General features: G+C 36.4%; 1 protein-coding gene across 1 annotated transcript; it reads left to right on the top strand.

Annotated features, from left to right (window-relative positions):
* Positions 1-645: 645 nt before the first annotated feature.
* On the top strand, positions 646-20,798 carry LOC136261219 (uncharacterized). The gene is made up of 10 exons (XM_066055196.1): positions 646-733; positions 4,142-4,456; positions 5,271-5,531; positions 6,521-6,853; positions 6,917-7,003; positions 7,679-7,825; positions 7,946-7,988; positions 9,469-9,712; positions 13,041-13,160; positions 20,390-20,798. The coding sequence occupies exons 1-10, from the start codon at positions 664-666 to the stop codon at positions 20,567-20,569; spliced, it is 1,800 nt and encodes a 599-aa protein (XP_065911268.1). The 5' UTR covers positions 646-663; the 3' UTR covers positions 20,570-20,798.
* Positions 20,799-20,856: the final 58 nt, after the last annotated feature.

Raw genomic sequence — 20,856 nt, 5'->3', positions numbered from 1 at the left:
GCGGTATTCAGCAACAGAGCAACAATGAAGTGACTGCTCAATTAGAGATTTTTTTTAAAATCTATTGACTGTTCTATTAGAGTATATCGATCCGTACTATGCACTCAGCCCATTTCTTGCAAGTTTCACTGATAAAATACTACCTTACTAAAAGGTAGTATTTTATCAGTGAAAACGTGTACCTTGTAGGGCCTAATCAGCCTTGACTGTCTGCCCTATTTAACCAATAAAAATAAATAAAATACAAATTATGACACTTAGATAGTTAGATTTAGCATACTTGTTGCTGCCCAATATTTGTTTCTGAAAACCAGGCTTTTTCAGAAAGCTAATGCGGGAATCTTATCCATGTTAGACATGTATTTCTGAAATTTCACATTCTCCAAAAAAGGATGCGGGCGGTGGACCAGAAATATAATTACCAATTGGAGTGGCTAAGCTGCAAGAGTGGATACATATAGCTACTGTAGCTCATTGGTAACATTTTTTAGCTACATGCTTAGCAACGTACTTATATTGTGTGGGACCATATAATTATGCTGTTTACATGTCACAACGCCATGCCTACATGACTATACACTGAGGTCAATTACCTACGTGCTTCCGGATCATATGACATAAAAGCGCATGCGCATATGTGCCTTTGTGAGTACGATCGTAGAAATGTCTCTCGGGAGCAGAGCAGGCTGTGTTGTCCTCCTATACTTGCTGATAGGATACTGTAATGGGGAAGGTAATCATTTTTTCTTTAGGCGCATTTTACCTTGTGACAAATGTCCAATACCTGAGCTGTTTGGTCATTCGGAGATGATCCTTTCATATGTGTGTACGGACGATGCATTTTCGCGGGAAGGCGCGTTCATCTGTTAGATACACAATGATGCGACAAACCTCTAGAAGTGATAGGCAAACATGCTTCTTCGAGAGCGTGATAGCCACGAGCAATTAATCGAATTTTGCGGTGAACGGCGATGATTGCTCAGCTTGTGAATTCAAATTCAAATTCCACTGTGAACCCTGGCAGCTATATAGCTACAACTGTTAAAGTTGCTAGCTACCTTCTAAATTATAGTATTTGTCTATTAAAACTATGGTAACGCGAGGAAAATATTAACATGTATATAGCTAGCTAGCTACTGTACGTAGTTTTAATACTCCAATTGACTGGTGACTGTAATACATGTCCACTTGTGGAGCTTATATTGCCCTATTTGTGGTAGCATGCATGTGTCCGAGGATATAATTATACTGTTACTATGTTTTTCATCAATAAAACTGATGGTTTCTCTCTCTGTATAATGCCGCATTGACGCATTGATCACGATGATTACGACGCATTGATGTGTTGGATGTGTCCAACTTAAGCTTGATTGCTTGCTTAGCTCCTCAGCAATATCGTATAACTACCAGTCAATGTTTGGAAGAATGTTAAAACAATGAGATATCGGAGAGATTTTTTAGTACGTAGCTAAATACTGTTTTAGCTATGTGCAAACTGGTTTTTTCTGTGTGCAGTAGAATATTTTAATATGCTAGTATGGGAATTAGTGCAAAAGTGTTGGGAATATTCATAGTTTATACAGTATGTCTGCAGGTATGTATGCTGCACACTATGTGCATACCATTATTAAGGACACTCATATTATTTATTTTTTTCCTTACTTTGTCCCCTTTTCTGTTACACCTTTCCAGTTATAAGTCATTAAGTCTCATTAAATCTAAGTCCTTGAAATTAGGTTAGGTAATCCTAAGGCTGCAGCACATGTTGCTGTAGACCTTCAGTGCTGGTCACTGTAAAGTGTTAATAATAAATAAATAAACCGAATCATTAGTTAAGCAGGCAGCCTTACAAGTGTTAATGTGCATGTGTGTTGCATTGAAACACTGAGTTATTGTATTGTACACCCATACACCACAGGAATATGGTTATATTCCATTTTGTAATGTATTATTATATTTGCTATACAATTTAACCCTATTTAGAAAATCCTGCAATTTCTATAGATAATTTACTGTATATCCTTCAGTTACTGTATTCATTTGATAGTGATAATGTATTAGTTTCAGTGCACACTTGACTGGCTTTATTCAAAGTAACATGACTGTGGTAATTTGTGTTGGAACATTATGTGCATTTTATATTTGTAGTAATTTAACTGATTAGTGATTGGTAATTAAAAGTTGTAATGTACGCCGACTCCATGACCATATTTATACTCCTGGCTACCACTGTAAAATTGCATTATTTTGTTACACGTTTGTATGTCGCCCGTACTATTATTTTAGCACTTACCACAGGCTAGCTATTTAATTCACAGCACATGTACTAGTTATGTTTCCCCCCCTTGGTTTTCAAAATGTAACTCTAACATGTACGTATATGTGCATATATGTAGTGAATTTGTACTGTTACCAGATGTTGTATAAAGCTATTGGTAACCATTATCAGTTCATCAGTGTAGTGTACCATAACTTGTTGGTCAGCTGATACCAACGCTTCATTAAATTTCAAATATTCAGCTGACAAATAGGTGTCTCACATTACTTTTATGGGTTTGTTTTGAAATGAGGGAAAGCTATCCACAAGTGATAAAAATGTATATTGCTTGGCCACAATAATTTCCAACTAGCTCTTTGGTAATGTGTTTACCAGATTTATACACACAATACACCACATGCAGAGTTATGTCCATCTTGCATTTAATTGCTGTATGCATATTATTGCTTCATCATGCACAAAATATTTTTATACTTAATTCAAACTAAATATTACCTAATTGGGTATATACCTGTTAATGAATTTAAACTAAAGCCTGGTCAACAAATTTAACATGTTGTTGACTAGCTTGTGATGTTTGCTATACTCAATAGGTGTTGACACTTTTCAAAGTTTTGGGACATACTGTAAAGTGAATGGGTAGTTCACTCCAATAGGTTAAATTCTTTGAAATGAAGCACTAAATTTATACCACAAAGAACAGTTAACTGTGTATACATGTAGGGTAGTTGCATTAGACAAGTGCATACATAGTTACGTACGTACGTATGTACATACTGTACTGTAGAATAGACAAGAATCAAAACATAGCAACAGAGACATTTTCATGAATGAGACTAACAAACTTACTACTTCAGTTTAAAGGTTTCCTAAGTGGATTTACATTAAAATAAATTTAATACATTGTCTCATGATAATTATTGAATATGTTTCACAATGACATCAAAGGAATGACTATATATAGAGAACACAATGTTCAGTTTCCTTCAATCTTTGTACATGCAGTTAGTATGTGTATGTGCAGTGTGGTTGTCAAGCATCACTGGATGATGGTTGTGATAGCCCATAATAGTTATAGCCTTGCTGCTAGGTGACTAAATGTAATGCAATTAGTGGGAATTATTTTTCCTGAGCTATTAAATAGGAAGAGTGCTTGTTTTGTAGTAATGATTTCTTTATCAAGCAATGAATAGATATGTATTACATATCTGACATGTTATATTGATTGCCATAATTAGTTAAGGTAGAGTGATAAGTATTTACTTGGTTCTAATTATAAATGTATACTGTAGATATAGCATTGTGATGAAGTCACTGTCCATGTGAAAATGAATTCTAATGGCTGATATATGTATTAGGCTTGTAATTCAAGTGTAAACTATTAATGAAAAGCACTTTATTTATATAGTCCAAAGATGCCATGCACTGTGCATCGGTCCACCTACAGTATAAGTGATAGGAAGGGAATGCGACACAGTATTTCATTACTCAATTTTGCTAGAATGATTACCATATTTTGTACTATAACGCTAGATAAAAGGTAGACGACCACTTGTAATACTGCATTTGTACATGTGCAAAAACCAAATCAGACTACAAAAAGACGTTACTTTATATCTGTTATACAAATTGCATGTGTGTACTACTTTTGTGTATATGCAACATGTACAGTAGCATTGTAGAGCCAGATGGATTGCAGTGGTGTGTGACCAAGTGTTTCTTGCTATTTAATTTACAAAAGATGTGTGTGTGTGTGTGTGTGTGTACATGCTTTTATGGTATTAGCACAGTAAGTACACTGTATTATAGCAAGCATAATCAGTGCTTAATAATATATGTATATGTTGACATACTGTATTTCAGTGACAATAACAGCTCACCCAGTCAATATTACAAAATGTACTGAAGAAATTGCTGTATTCCAATGTCACGCTGAAGGAAATTTGTCCTCTCACGATTTAGTATGGAAGAAATTTATAACACAGAGTGGTGTTTACAAACAGCTAGCAACAGGGTCTAGGTATATAGTATTTGACAGTTTTGATGTTGAGCGTACTATAGTGCAAGGTGCATTGAGAATAGAAAATGTCACAACTGATGATGAAGGATGGTATGTGCTTGAGATAGGCAGTGATGTGATGAGCAACAGAGGATACCTTAATGTCATAACGACTGCAGGTACAGTGTAGAATGTGTTATAGTGAATGTTTCAGTTCTCATCTAAAATCATTTGCTGTTTGCAATTGTATGTTGAACATGTAAGTTAGTTATTTACGTTTAACCATGATTTTGTCTTTAGCCATGATGGTTCACTACTGTCCACTGTTCTCCATTAATACTTTAGTGTAGGCATATCTCATCTGTAATCAGAATTTTTGCTTTATCAGGCTAATGCATGCTCTACCGGCTGCTGCACCCATGTGGTTAAAGCATAGGCAAAAGTGCATGTATGCACACACACATGTATGTACTGTTACACACATGAAAGCATGTACACGCAGATAAAGTATGCATGTACATTTACATGTACATACAAAACACACCCAATCACAGTGGATTTGAGTATAATATACCACTATAATTTCTGCTATAATCTCAGAATATAAGACACACAATCTCTTTAAAATCATATAATGAACCATGGAACACATCACAGAATTAGTTAGAGTTGTGGCATAACTGCAGTGATCGTTACTGAAGTTTTAATTTGGGTTTGAGATGTCAAATCTATAATAGTGTTTCTTTTAAGATTGAGTAGCACATCTTGTCAGAACAGAATGTTTGATAGAATTATTGATCATGTAACAGTGGTACACCCTGTACTTTAACTTAGATACTGTATATAGACTTAACTAAAAAGACTGGATGTGCTGGCAAAGCCCAAGTATACAGTAATAGTATTCATATGCAGACACATTCACTAATGCTACTGTATATACAACAGATACACATTATGGTGTTGATTTATAATGGTGGTATTGATCATCTCCAGATATTGTACCAGTCATCACTGAGATGACCACTATTAATTCTTCAATGTTCATTGTGAACTGGACATCGTCAGTTGTCAATGACAACTATACAGTAATATGGACTAACCTACATACTGGTGTGATGTACAACAGGACAGTTCCAGGGAATACAAACAGTTACACTGTAACAGGATTGAGTGGTGTTGTAAACTATAATGTGAGTATAGCTGCTGTGAATAGATGTGGAATAATGGCAACTAGTAATCCTGTCACTGTATATGGTGAGTACAGAAATGTGTACTATGTAACATGCCCCAGGCTGAGTATCTGTCTGTCCAGTAAGTAAATCCACTCACATACAACCAGGTTATAAAAGGACTGTAGCCTTTAAAAAACCTGGGTGGAAAAGATGTGAAATCAAAGGGGCGGCCAAGAAATGATGTTAAGACTAATACCATTGGCTGTGAATGCAAACTTTTTAAGGGGTTCTATTACAATGTTCATAGAATGTTCTAGATTTAGATCTATTTGTTCAGTAAGTGATTTATAGTTCCCCACTCATCTCAGAATAGCAACAACAGCTTTAGCTCCTCCTGCATCAAGATACGCTATTGGAGCAGTCATATATTCTGACAACAGGTGTAGCTGAAACTGATTCCAAAATAATTTTGTAATTTATTTTTCAGATCATTACTAATAATATGATTAATTTAAAGTGCAAATGAGCAACTATGATGTGTAGTTGTGGATGTGGGTGTTAGGAGTGAAGGTCCCTTGTTCAATCCCTGGGCAACTTACTTTCAACATTTCTGCTCACATTCCCCCCTTGGTGACTGTGCCAGGATACCAGGATATCCGATACCAGGATCTAGCTATGCAATAACCAATTACATACAGTAACTAAATTTTAGTTGTTTTCTAATTTTGTACTTGCTTGTTCATGATTATGGCTATATAAGGAATGTCTGTATTTATTTGCAATAGCAGTGACTGTTCTATTAGAGTATCTTAACCCCACAATTTACAGATTTTTAGATTATTCCCATACACGGTTTACCCTGTAAGCATCATAGCAAGTTAGTCTTTCTTAATGCAAATAATCATCCATAGATCTTTATCAGATTTGTTGGTATGTGATTTGCTGTAATACATTCTTAACGTGTACTAAAATTCAAGAAAATCAAGTTACACATTTGCATTTTATAATGGTTGATGTAAAGCTGTGTAAGAAGGAAATGTAAGAAATGTTACATGTTTACAATGTGTACAGATACACCTGATAAACCAACGAACATCACATTTTCACAAAGAGCCTGTACGTCCTTTATGGTGCAGTGGAATGAAGTGATTGACATGTTTCTGGTAACTTATGAAGTTAGCTGGTCTGATGGAAATGGTGACAATGGAACAATTACTACCAACCACACATCATACACTATTAATGGACTGACCTATGACTCAACTTACAATGTAACTGTTGTAGCTATTAATACTTGTTGTGGAGCTGGACCAACCAGTTATACTCTACTAACAACTAATACATCTATGTCAATGGCTCCCATACAGCCAACCACAACTGTTACCATCACATTACCTCCTATTGGTGAGTATTAACAGGTACCAATACATTGTATTGATAATATGTTTGTATACTGTATGTACACAGAACACACAACTACTACAATTTCTACTACTACTTCCACTACTACTAAAACAGTACATGTTACAATGACAACTGTGATACGACCAACAGGTGATTGTTGTTGTCCAAGTATTTCATAAGTTGTTAAGTTGTATATTATATGCTAAATTAGAGTAAAACTGCAATTGCATGGACATTAATTTGCACATACTGTTACAGTAGTATATGATGTCGGTTCCTTTAGCAAGACCTTCATTTAGATTCATTTACTAGTTTTTTTTTTGTGTCATGATAATATTCATATCATTACATGACTTTACTATCATGTTGTTGAGTGGTGCATTACTACCCTGTAAGTACCCTGGATAGGTATAAGATGATGCAAATTAATATTGGGAAATGCAAAAAAGCGATTGCAGAATTGCTCACTAAGCACTGGTGAAATATAACAGAATCTTCACTTCAAGTTGCACATAGCAATCTACTTAATGAGTTTAATGTGTAACAAAATACAAGCAGTACTTGCTACGTCCCTGCATCATATGCATGTGCTACTGGTTTAAAATGAAAAGCCACATATGGACCAACAGAAAACTTGAAAATAATTATTGGTTGTGTTTGTGCTGTAGCAGGAGTAAGTTATGTTCATGTTGAGATAAAGAACAGCTCACTTTAATTAGTGTTGCCCTTATATTAATTAATTATATAAAACTTCGGATGGTGTACAGCACTACTCATGTGCGGGTGTAGTATTATTCATGATAAATATATTTTGCAATACTTTAGGGAAGCTAGTAGTAGATGATGACGAGTGCAGATGTACTAGTCTAGTTGGAGGTGTCATTGCAGGGTTTATTGGAGGAATGGGTATGATAACGATCATAGTGATTATAATTTTTCTAGTGTACTGGAGCTATTATAACAAAAAGAAAGGTACAGTATTTATGTAGTTCTCTGTGATACTTATATTATGCTCTTCCCATTGTGCATACATTGCTACGATGCTGTATTACATAGTAACACATTATGCAGTGATATTATTGTTTGTTTCAGGTGAACCTGGAAATGATCAAATGGTATATAATGCTGTAAACAGGTTAGTTACTTCACTGTGTACATCTGTACATATAAAGCTGAAAAGTTGTCTGTCTGTCTGTCTGTCCATCTGCTTTGTGACGCTGCTAACTCAACCACCAAACCATGTATTGACATGGGACTTTATCGAAATTAAGCACTCATCGTCTGGCAACTCCAAGTTTGTTGTTACAAAACATGTTTTCGTTTGTTCTCTATAAAGTGTTGAAGGTGATGGTGTAGAGGAAAACTTGAACTACATTCCTGTCAAAACCACGAACAACAAGCAAAAGCGTTAGCTCATAGAACTGTTAACCCAAAGGTCCAGGGCTCGATTCCTACACATTACAACTTTTTTTCTTCTCAGTGCCACCTTTCCATGACACACTTTTCCATATGTCAACTATTGATGATGCTTACGTGGCAATCTGTGCATGTATCAACACAATATTCACATGAAATACTCACCATCTGGCTATGTCACAAAGTTTATTGCAAACTTCTAAATGCATTGCTTTGTCTGCTACAGAACATTGAAGACCATGATGTAGAGAAAATTTCAGCTGCATTCCATTGCTAGCCATATGATAAACAGCTCAGCTGATAATGCACTTCCCTGAAGTTGTTGCAGTTACTGCTGTGTAGGGTGAGGGTTCAAATCCCACCACGTTTCTTTTTTTCATTTTATGTACCTTTTTGATGCATACACTAGTTTTTATAAATCAACTTTTATTTCTCATAGTGAGTTCATAGCATCCGGGTATTGCTTTACAGCATATGGACTCTACATGTGATGCAGGCATGGGAAGGCCAATTGGGTGCATGTTTGTTTGTCTGTGTGTTTGTCTCATGTGGTCTATTAGAGTAAGTGCCTTCTCTTTTTAACTCCAATTCTTTGCAATGTTAACTACTTGCCTACATTATAAACACGATTAGCCAGGAAGTGTTCACCTGTATGTTAACTCAAACCTTTGCTTGCAGTATAGCTACAATAAACAGTACTGCTTTAAATACTCTTTGTTGATCATGTTATCACAGTGCCTGCAGATAGGACAGCACCACATAACACATGTCATGTTGCAATTCTGCTGTTTAGTTAACCTGCATGTTTACATCATTTTAACAATTAGGCTTGCATGATTGTGGAATAAGGTTCATGCAAAAGATATCACCATGCATGCTACTTTAGGACGTGATCTTTAATGCTTCATTCCCAATGCAAAGATTCAGGTTACTGTGGTGAAGGTTGAATATGAAATAGTCCTGCAGGTAGCAGTGCTAGTTATTTCAATAAGTATAGATCTTTATTGCAATTTCAGCATATGTAATATAGCATAATGATGCTCACATGATTACTGTATAAGCATTGATTTATTGGTATTGCAACTCCACTAGTTACAAAATGTTTGTAAAGTGTATCGTACTGTAAACAAGTTACTTAGTACATATAATAATAATAATAATTCATGTACTCTTATGCACTTTAGTACTCATCATTATAGCATTTCAAAGGATAGCATTTCAAAGGATAGCATTTCAAAAGACAGCATTGATCTTCCAGTATTCAAGCCACAAATGACATCTCGTGTAATTGAAGACTACAGTGAAGTTGTTAACTGTGCCCTACCACCTAAAGCTGTCCGCCACAAATCATCATCTAGTAGGGCAAAGTCTAATAGTGACTCTATTAAAGAAAAGCCTGAGGAAACACCAGTACCACTGGGTTTATATGAAACAGTAACTATGGTGAGTGATTCTGTAGTTACAAGTGAATTTTATTCAACAGTTATTCATTATTATCATGTACAGTGGAACCTCGGTTATCCAAAAACTAATTAAGGGAAAAGGGTGTTCATATAATCAAATATTATATAAAGCTTGAACATCCATACATTTACAGTATATACAGAGCTTTGCTGAACTACTCTAATAAAGCATACACTTGTTGACAAAAATACTCTAATTGAGCAGTCAATTTGGCATTTGGATAATCGACTGTTCAGTTAATCAGTGGTCAGATAATGGAGGTTCCACTGTACTGCACAACCCTATCAAATTCACATACTCTTCAAGTGTCATATACCCAAATCAACTGTGGTTATGTTGGAAACAGTGCCATTATCAACATACAACACTAATATTAAAACAAATGCACAAAAATATTGGAATTTTCGACTAGAGTAGGGACCATAGCACATCTATAAAAAGTACTGAAACAAGTTGGAGTAGTCCATGATATATATTAAATAACAGTACAATAAGAAGTGTTATATCCCTACTGTGCATTCCCATTATGGTCCGGTATCTTGAGCACAGTAGGGATATAACACTTCTAACTGTTTTATTGTTATTTAATATTGTACACTACTCCAGCTTGTTTCAGTGCTTTTTATTGATTTGCTATGGTCCCTACTCTAGTTGAAAATTTCATTTTTTGCGTACTTGTTTGTTAACTTTTTATTGTAAATAATTATTTTGAGTGGTGAACCCACGCATATGTGCACTGCATCTGAAATGATGTCATGTGCCCCAGCTATATCAATTATCGTCTGATAAGTGAAGTATCTGTTTCGCTTCATTGTCAGCTATTTTCAACTCGTTAAACAGCATTTCGGATCAAGAACTATTTGAAAAGCACCTCTGCAATATATGTATACCAAAAGAAGGAAATGGTGCTGCACACCCCAGTTATGTCTGATAAGCAAAGTATCATGTTCAAGCCGTTACACAGCAGTTCAAATAAAGAACTGTTTGAAAAGCACTTCAGCAATCCACGCATACCAAAAGAAATAAATGGTACCATGCGCCCCAACTATATAAATTATCGTCTGAAAATGAAGCACCATTACGCTTCATTGTCAGCTATGTTCAACCCATTACACAGCAGCACAAATCAAGAACTGTTTGAAAAGCACCTCTGCAATTCATGCACAACTATATCAATTATCATCTGAAAAGTGAAGTATCCATTATGCTTCATTGTCGGCTATGTTCAACCCGTTACACAGCAGTACGAATCAAGAACTATTCAAAAAACATCTCTGCAATCAAAATAGCCACTATGAAAATACGGATGATTTCTAGGTCTGAGCCTAATATGCTCAAAAATTTACCTATTAGCTATCCTTTCCAGAATTTCCCAAAATTTTCTCCTATTATTCTATTTTTATTCTTTTATCTAGGCTATTATTCCATAATAATGCTCACTTAGTTTCTGTAGCTATAGTCGCTTAATTCTCAAGATGCTGATATAAGTAGTTTTGTCAGAATTAATGAAGCATTCCACCTTACACATAATTGTTATAGCCATTATAACAGACATAAAATAGCTATTGGGAGTATAAAAAAGAGTTTTCAAGTATCAGTGCATTAACGCTGTAGCTATAACTACACGCTATGTTTAGTGGATAATGATATCATTATGTTCGTTGAAAGACTTAAAGAAGATACACTGGTATAAGATGTACAAGGTTCAGAATTTCAGATAATCATGCAGTCAAATCCCTGATACTGTCTGCAGATTGTTAACATGAAAAGATCTGACTGCTCTATTAGAGTATTTGAACGTTCTATTAGAGAATATCAATCTTTTAGAGGTTTTTCAGCTCCTTTCAGCCAGCACTTGTATAATAATGCCAGCTATCTATCATTCTTAGTAGTTTAGTACTTTCATCTAGCTAATCAAGAATAGGCATGCCTCTTAATTCTAAAATTATTCCTGTATCCATCCTATTATTCCAGAATTATTCTCACGAAATTAGTGACTTATTATTCTCACAATTATGCTGGCATATTAGGCACAGGCCTAATGATTTCCATTACAAAGGGAAGCCATCACATGCTATCGCCAAATCGATATATTTCGCTGTCAGCAAAGATGAATGGAACACAAAGGAGGACACTGGTAAGTCCATGAAGAATGCATTGTATGTACTGCGGTATGCCAAAAGGCACCTGTCAGGCCAAAGCAACGTCGAACAGTGAAAAAATCAAACTGATAGCCTTAGCTGTTATCGAGTTACACTTGTCTGAAGGCATCAGTCAGTCAGTCAGTTACTCAGTCAGAAAAAATTCCATTAAATTTTTTGTTTTAAATTCCATAGCAATTTGCTGAAAGCATTTCGGGTCAATCTAAAAGCTTGTTTGGGCTTAGTTTTACCTAACCAATACTGCCTCATTGTCATCAAGGGAAATTGAGGCTGGTTTTTGGGTGATGTTATTTTGTGGGCCACACCTACTCCTTTGTGGTCCCTATTAGGCCACATAAAGTTAATTTTTACTTTCTCATCCACCTGCCCACAAAAGTTTGACGAGGGCAGGGGGTATTTCAATTATGTAAATTTTTTTTAAAAATATGAATGAACTGTTTTTACTTTGAAAAAACTAAAACGTGATGAAACCAATTACAAGTACACCTGTAGTGACAATACATATGTTGTAAATACAGTAGTAAATACTCAACTTGCGGATTAAATTCAATGTATTTTCCAACAGAAGATACTATTTGTCCAACACATATATCACTACTAACACATCTTAGTTCTTCTCTGTCCTTGCCAGCTTGGCATTTCACCATTGCATTGGTGTACTGTTCCGACAGAGGTTGACTATTGTCGAGTTGTCCAGCAGAATAATGTGTATACAAATTAGCTAGAGTAGATGACTCCAGAAATGAACATCCATACCACGATTTTAAAACTTTCGTTGAACATTTGATTTGCACTAACACAAACGCCATTTTGAGTTTCTATAAAGCACGTGTAGTTTGTGGTTTTGGATCATGTGTGAAAGCAAAGAATGTTAATGCGGCTGTGAAAATATGATGCGGGCGGGGATGAGAAACTAAAACTTAACTTTATGTGGCCTTATACAGTACAGTACTATCGTACTGTATGACAGATAGATTGTTGACTGGGTATGATTGTGCAATCAGGTGATGGCTCTACTATAATCCTTTTATTTGTTGGATCAAGCATAATGTATTCCTAACTTTATCAACAGTATTGAAACACATACACTATACATTAACAAGACACCAAGGTGCTCTGTGCTGACTGTAGCTTTATCCATACAGAATGGTAACTCAAGTGTTCCCCGCCAAGCCATTGCTAATGGAACTGAATATGCTCTTTCTACTAGAATGACACCAGCTAATGTTGTTCGGACCTACAGTGAGCCAAAAGAAAAAGAAAAGGTATATATCATATATTGCAAAGAGAATCAATTTATGCTACTAACACAGTACTTACACATGCTGTGAGATGTTTCTAAAAGGTGTAGTAATATCTTCAAACATTGTTTTGTAGTACAATCATCCAATCTTACTCTTTCTGTAAAACTGAACATAAAGAGCTTCAGCTCTCTCTGTATAAATTGCTACATCATGTTAACGCAACATGTGCAATTTACAGTATTTCCTACCCAGTAACTACTCATATCAAAGCATTTTAAAAAGATAATTAGGAGTTGTGTTTTTGAAGAGCCTCAAAGCAATGCTAAGCAACATGTTGGTTGACTTGTGTAGCATAAATGAAGACTCGTGACATTACAATCTAATCCAAAACAGTCAAGCTGTAAAAAAAGTGTGCGGCCCTCAAAAAGGCTATGGTGAAAAAAGATGTGAAATCCAAGGTGACGGCCAAGAAATGGCTGTGATGGTAGATTTTTTTAAAAAATTTTAATAACGACAATTCAGGTGAATTTTTGTGCCGCTTGGTCTTGGCAAAAAATTCACCTAAATTGCCGTTATTAAAATTTTAACCATTAACCTACCATCACAGCCATTTCTTGGCCACCACCTTGGATTTCACATCTTTTTTCACCATAGCCTTTTTGAGGGCAGCACACTTTTTTTACAGCTTGGCTGTTTTGGATTAGATTTCACTTCTTTTTGTATTTGTATACCCCAAAGCTTGCCATAGGCTGGCTTTGGGACTTTTTTAACCTGTCTTTTTTTCTTTTCCACAGGAAGAAGAAAAGATGAAGCAGATGTACTTAAAATATTTCTGATTTTATCAGTAAATGTACAAATTATATATATAATACATATACTTATTACAGAACTCTCCATGGTGGTTTCTTTGTAACTGAACACTCTACAAAGTGACTTCTTCTTGCTGCTCTCTCTACAGGGTGAATTGTTTGTAGCTGAACAATCTACAAGTAACTTCTTCTAGCTGATCTCTCTACAGGGTGGTTTGTTTGTAGCTGAATTCAGTGCAGGTGATTTGTTTGCAGCTGAGCTCTTTACACAATGATTTCTTTGTAGCTGAACGCTCTACAAGGTAACTTCTACTAACTGATCTCTCTACAGGGCAATTTGTTTGTGGCTGAATTTTCTACAGGGTGATTTCTTTGTAGCTGAACTCTCTACATGGTGGTTTCTTTGTAACTGAACTCTCTACAAGGTAATTTCTTCTAGCTGATCTCTCTACAGGGAGATTTGTTTGTAGCTGAACTCTCTACAGGTGATTTGTTTGCAGCTGAACTCTCTACATGATGGTTTCTTTGTAGCTGAACTCTCTACAAGGTAATTTCTTCTAGCTGATCTCTCTACAGAGAGATTTGTTTGTAGCTGAACTCTCTACAGGTGATTTGTTTGCAGTTGAACTCTCTACATGATGGTTTCTTTGTAGCTGAACTCTCTACAAGGTAATTTCTTCTAACTGATCTCTCTACAGAGAGATTTGTTTGTAGCTGAACTCTCTACATGATGGTTTCTTTGTAGCTGAACTTTCCACAAGGTAACTTCTTCTAGCTGATCTTTCTACAGGGTGATTTGTTTGTAGCTGAACTCTCTACAAGGAAATTTCTTCTAGCTGATCTCTTTACAGGGAGATTTGTTTGTAGCTAAACTCTCTACAGGTGATTTGTTTGCAGCTGACTCTCTACATGATGGTTTCTTTGTAGCTGAACTCTCTACAAGGTAACTGATGTCTCTACAAGGTCACTAGTTTGTAGCTGAACTCTCTACGTGGTGGTTTCTTTGTAACTGAACTCTCTACAGGGTGACTTCTTTTAGCTGATCTTTCTAGAGGGTGATTTGTTTGTAGCTGAACTCTCTACAGGTGATTTGTTTGCAGCTGAACTCTCTACATGATGGTTTCTTTGTAGCTGAACTCTCTACAAGGTAACTGATGTCTCTACAAGGTCACTAGTTTGTAGCTGAACTCTCTACGTGGTGGTTTCTTTGTAACTGAACTCTCTACAGGGTGACTTCTTTTATCTGATCTTTCTAGAGGGTGATTTGTTTGTAGCTGAACTTTCTACAGGTGATTTGTTTGCAGCTGAACTCTCTACATGATGGTTTCTTTGTAGCTGAACTCTCTACAAGGTAACTTCTTCTAGCTGATCTCTCTACAGAGAGGTTTGTTTGTAGCTGACCTCTCTACAGGGTGATTTTTTTGTAGCTGAACTTTCTACATACAAAGTGACTTGTTCTAGCTGATCTCTCTACAGGATGACTTGTTTCTAGCTGATCTCTCTGCAGGGTGACTTGTTTCTAGCTGAACTCTACCGGGTGATCTGTTCATAGCTGAACTCTCTACAGGATGATTTGTTTACAGCTGAACTATCTACATGGTGGTTTCTTTGCAGCTGAATTCTCTACAAGGTGACTTCTTCTAGCTGAACTCTCTATAGGGTGATCTTCTCGTAGCTGAACGCTCTACAAGGTAGCTTCTTCTAGCTGATCTCTCTACAGGATGACTTGTTTCTAGCTGAACTCTCTACAGGGTGATCCTTTCGTAGCTGAACTCACTACAGGGTGATTTGTTTGCAGCTGAAGTCTCTACAAGATGGTTTGTTTGGAGCTGAACTCTCTACAAAGTAACTTCTCCTAGTTGATTTCTCTACAGGGTGACTTGTTTCTAGCTGATCTCTCTACAGCGTGATTTGTTTGTAGCTGAACTCTGTACAGTTTGATTTGTTTGCAGCTGAACTTTCTACATGGTTGTTTCTTTGTAGCTGAACTCTCTACAAGGTAACTTCTTCTAGTTGATCTCTCTACAGGATGACTTGTTTCTAGCTGAATTCTCGACAGGATGATCTGTTCATAGCTGAATTCTCTACATGGTAGTTTCTTTCTAGCTAAACTCTTTACAAGGTGACTTCTTCTAGCTGATCTCTCTATTAGGTGATTTGTTTGTAGCTGAACTATCTGCAGCGTGATTTGAACTCTCTACAAGGTGATGTTTTCTAGTTTATCTCTCTACTCAGTCTGAATGACTTTTTTCTAGCTGAACTCTCTACAGTGTGATCTGTTAAGTTTCTACCTGATCTCTCTATAGAGTTATATCTTGTTTGTATAGCTGAACTCTTTTACATGGTGGTTTTTTGATTGGTTGCTGAACGCTCTCTCAACGGTGACTTGTTTGTACTACAGAGTGACTTGTTTGTAGCTGAACTCTCTACAGAGTGACTTACTCGTAGCTGAACATTGCATAAAGTAACTTGTTTGTAGCTGATCTAGATGAACTCTCTACTAGTTAACTTTTTTGTAGCTGAACCCTTTACACAGTGACTTGTTTGTAGCTGAATTCTCTACAGGGTGACTTGTTGTAGCTGAACTCCTCTACAAGGTGACTTGTTTATAGTTGAATTCTCTTCAGTGTGACTTATAATGTTCTGAATCTCTACAGCAACATATTTGTAGCTGAATTGTCTATAAGATTAACTGTTTGTAGCTGAACTCCCTACAGAATAACTTGCAATGCCATATAATTCTATAATGGAGTAAGTTATAAACGTAGCTGAATGCTTTATTAGGGTGACTGTTCTATTAGAGTATCTCGATCTCACATATGCTACACGTAGTTGGCTTTGGAATCATAACTCAGTGGTTTGTAATCCGATTCTTCTGTACTACTGCAAGGACTTTCTATGATAATTATTCCAGCTACACACCGATTTTCAGCCCACTGTTCTAAGCGGTTTGCCTGGTAGGCGTGAAAACTAATAGTTTTTTATTCATAAAAGTTGATCGCGTAATTGTGACATAGGTTGGGTTTTGTGTCATATCTCGATGGCCTTTAACTGGATTTCTTTCAAACCACAAAAAGGCACTCCTACGATAGTTACTCCATCTACATAGCAATTTTCAGCTCATTCCTTCAAGCGGTTTACCCTGTGGGTGTGACAGACCTTCGACCTTATTTTACACAAATTATCGGTCATAACTCCGTGAATGTTCATCGGATTCCTACCAAACTTGGTACTGAGATTCGCCTTAATGAGCCCTTTAGGTGTACCAAATTTCAGCCCGATCCAAGCACGCATTCGTGTTTTATTGCGGATTTTGCAAAGTGTGCAAAAAGAAGAAGAAAACGAAGAAAAAACCCAAACTGTGGGCGCTCGTATCTCGGAAATGGCTGGAGCGATTTTCTTCAAATTTGGTATGTGGACTCCCCTACCTCGCCGGCATTTCTGTAGAAACTTTGGTTTTAATAGGATAAGGAATCACGGAGCTACAAAGGTGTGAAAATCGCGTTTACTTTCTTCCTGTAAATATACTCACGGTGTGGCGCGCTGGCTTCTTGGGCCGCACGACACACTACCGTGTGTCTTGATCAGACCATGTTGTATAGTCACAATATACTCCAATAGAAAAATGCAAATTTGGTAAAGGTTTTTCTTTTAAATTTGAGCTTTTCTGTTAAATACGTATGTTGATCAGCAGTGCATCATTCTGCTTGACTTCAGTGGCGTAGCCAGACTTTTCGCCATGCCTGGGCAATGGGTGGGCAAGCCATTTCCTATGTAACACACGTACACATGCCCATCTTCATATGGACATCAATATAACATTTTTAATGCATTATGTATCATCCTACACTACTGTATGCAAGATGACTAATATCAACCTAATAGAAGCGAATGCCTAGCTAGCTATTGGCCTTCTAACATATTACATACATCTAGCTACATGTGTCTTAATACCAGACTACAAAGATTCTTGAATTAAAGCACGAGGCGCTCTATCACGTGATGACTATGCTCTGCCACTAGTTGTTAGCCTAGAAAAGTGGAAACAAAAAGAAAAGAATTGCTGACTGAACAAGTACTCCATACCGTTTGAACTGAGCAATATCCACAGGGATAGATGGGTGCTAATTTAACAGCAAATACCTCTAGACTGCTTTGCCTCTCAAGTTTTGACCATACCAATAGCTTCCGTGTGATCACTTAATCCAAATGTAAACCGTCCAGCCCACTATAGTGAAACCAATTCTTTGTCCTTCACTCCTTGCCACAATGCTGCGCGGTTTTTTGTAATCACGTGATCTTGCTTCTATTTATTGCCTCCTCTATTTGTGCACAATCAAGTTACTCGTAGGGAAAATCCCTTGGATAACCCCATCTCTGTTTAGCCAAAAAGAAGGAAACCATCGGCGAAAATGGCACGGTGAATGTTGTATAAGTTGTGCAGTGACTAGTTAAGTAACTTTAGCAAAATCTCGAGCTATCCAGCCCACGTCTTTATAATTACTCTAGGAACTGATGGTGGGGCAAAGAAGTCTGATGCCCGGGCAATGCCCTGGCTTGGCTATGCCACTGCTTGACTTCATCTGATGATACTGGAGTCATTGTCTGGGCAGCACTATATAAATTGAAGGGGCCAGCGGCAACAGGGAATAAATGCCATTTGAAAAACAACTATTTAGTTAACCACGTAGTGGGCATTAAACAGAATTTTGGGTTGAATTATTGTAAATCCACTAAAAATTAATTTGAGACTGCCATAAACTTTAAAATTCTGTTATGTATGTGGTGGCATTATTCACATCACTAAAACAAGCCATTCTAATTTTTTAGAAAACGGAAAGACTAAAATGCCCTTTTTCCACTGACCTCATTCAATTATAAAGCTGAACATCTGTCATAGAAATGTCTGGACTAAAATAATCAAGACACACACGGTAGTGTGTTATGTGGCCAAGATAGTTGACGCATCACACTACATGTATGTGTAGAAAATGTGATTTTCACTACTGCATAGCTCCATGGCCCCTTTCTCCAAAGCACACCATTTTTGCATATAATTGTATGCCAGGTAGGGTACATCACACAGCGAATTTGATTGAGTTTGCTTCAGCCATTTGTGAGATATGGGTGGCCACAATTTCTTTTTTTCTTAATTTTTTTCTTAAGGAGTCCATTGGGGCCTAGATTTTTTTGCACAATTTGCAAAAATTGTTATAAAATGTAAACATATACTTTGATTACCTTGAAATTTGGTACAGATAATGAGCATAATACAGGTGAATTCATGTAATAAGTTTGCAAGGAATCTGATAAGTGTCCATGATGCTGTGAACATTTACCTACGCAAAACAAACATTGAACTTTAAAGGATAAGCCACTAATTGAAGTAACTTTAATTTTGGTGTGTACATATGTCGGCTAGCCATTATAGCAGTGCCTTTTAATGGTTACATAGGTAAAGAAGTAACAGCTACAGAGTCTCAAAGCAAAAACCAAACAATTCTAAATCTCAGGGTTGAGATACTCTAATAAAACAGTTAAGTGGGATGAAAAATGTTGAAAAAAATTACCAGCGTTAAAACCACAAACTTCCATTATATTATACTGAACACCCAAATCCTTAACCTCTGAGCCACTGCTATCATGGCTGTTCACTTCACTTAATTTCTACTTTGTAAATTTCACTTAATAGTAAAAACTTATAACTTCATTAATCTACCAATGGAAATCCTAGAACATTCTATGTGTGTTCTATTAGAATTCCTCCTCTTAAATAATCATCATATTGTCTAAATTAAGAAGAAAGTGGGTAAAATAAATTCCAAATCCTCCATCTCCAAATAGCTGGTTTTGTGGCTATAATATTATAGAGTACAACTAGAAATGAAATCCATGCACACAAAAACAGCCAAGCTGTAAAAAAGGCGTGGCCTTCAGTGAAAAAGGTTATGAAATCAAAGGTGGTGGCAGCTAAGAAATGGCTGCAAATTTCTAATTAGCATTAACATCATAGCATCCATTTCTTGGCTGCCACCTTTGATTTTGCAACTTTTTTTTCACCCAGGCAATTGGAGGCCGCATCCTTTTACACCATTTAGCTGCTTTTATGTTAATTAATTATAATATGCTTTAACAATCATGCAATCACACATACTTGGGGGAATGGCCCACGTGTGACAGGTATTCTCCATGTGTAATTATACGTGTGTACACATTAGGCACACCCATATTTAAGTGCATCCATGCTTGGCCTTAGCTTTATAAACCATGGCACTATGAGCAAAATACCATGCATGTGTGAAGTTATAAGTAGACTGGACTGTAAGGTATGGATACATGAATATAATAAGTACTGAAATGGATTGGTAATGTTTGGACAATCTTAGTGTGCTGAATAGTATTGTCAAGCTTTGACATTGAATTAAACATACATTTCTTTAGGTTGATGGTGTACGGCAGCAACAGACGGATGATGTACAACAGCAACAGGCAACCTCAACAGGGAATGGACACCTTACCACTTCCAACAATGCACAACAACAGCAGACAGTCACATCTGGAAATGGACATCTTACTACCAACAAAATTAGTTCATCCATGGCATATGAACAAGTTGCATAAATCCATTAGTCCCCATGATCAGAATTGCACATATAGCCATTATGTATATGTAGTTTGTAGTAGTCATATCGACCAATGATCAGTATAATGCTTTAGTATTTTGTATAATTATTGTATGTGTCCATGTACAGTATGTGACTGTGGTATAGGCATAGTGCTTTAAGAAGTACTATATTTGTCATTGATATGTATGATTCTAAACTTCACAATGAATGATGATTTTAAAGATTGTTTTTGTGTAAATCCATAGAATTTATGGAGTATACAGTGGAACCTCAGTTATCCAG

This window comes from Dysidea avara, chromosome 1, assembly GCF_963678975.1.
Source record: "Dysidea avara chromosome 1, odDysAvar1.4, whole genome shotgun sequence".
Classification (NCBI taxonomy): domain Eukaryota; kingdom Metazoa; phylum Porifera; class Demospongiae; order Dictyoceratida; family Dysideidae; genus Dysidea; species Dysidea avara.
This window is presented reverse-complemented; position numbering and strand designations above follow the sequence as displayed.

What these genes read in the sequence shown, in the direction of transcription:
- LOC136261219 (XM_066055196.1), top strand. Translation starts at nt 664, where the DNA reads ATGTCTCTCGGGAGCAGAGCAGGCTGTGTTGTCCTCCTATACTTGCTG. An exon ending in CTATTATAACAAAAAGAAAG is followed by an intron (nt 7,826 to 7,945) that starts GTACAGTATTTA and finishes TGTTTGTTTCAG; the next exon opens with GTGAACCTGGAAATGATCAA. An exon ending in TATATGAAACAGTAACTATG is followed by an intron (nt 9,713 to 13,040) that starts GTGAGTGATTCT and finishes TTATCCATACAG; the next exon opens with AATGGTAACTCAAGTGTTCC.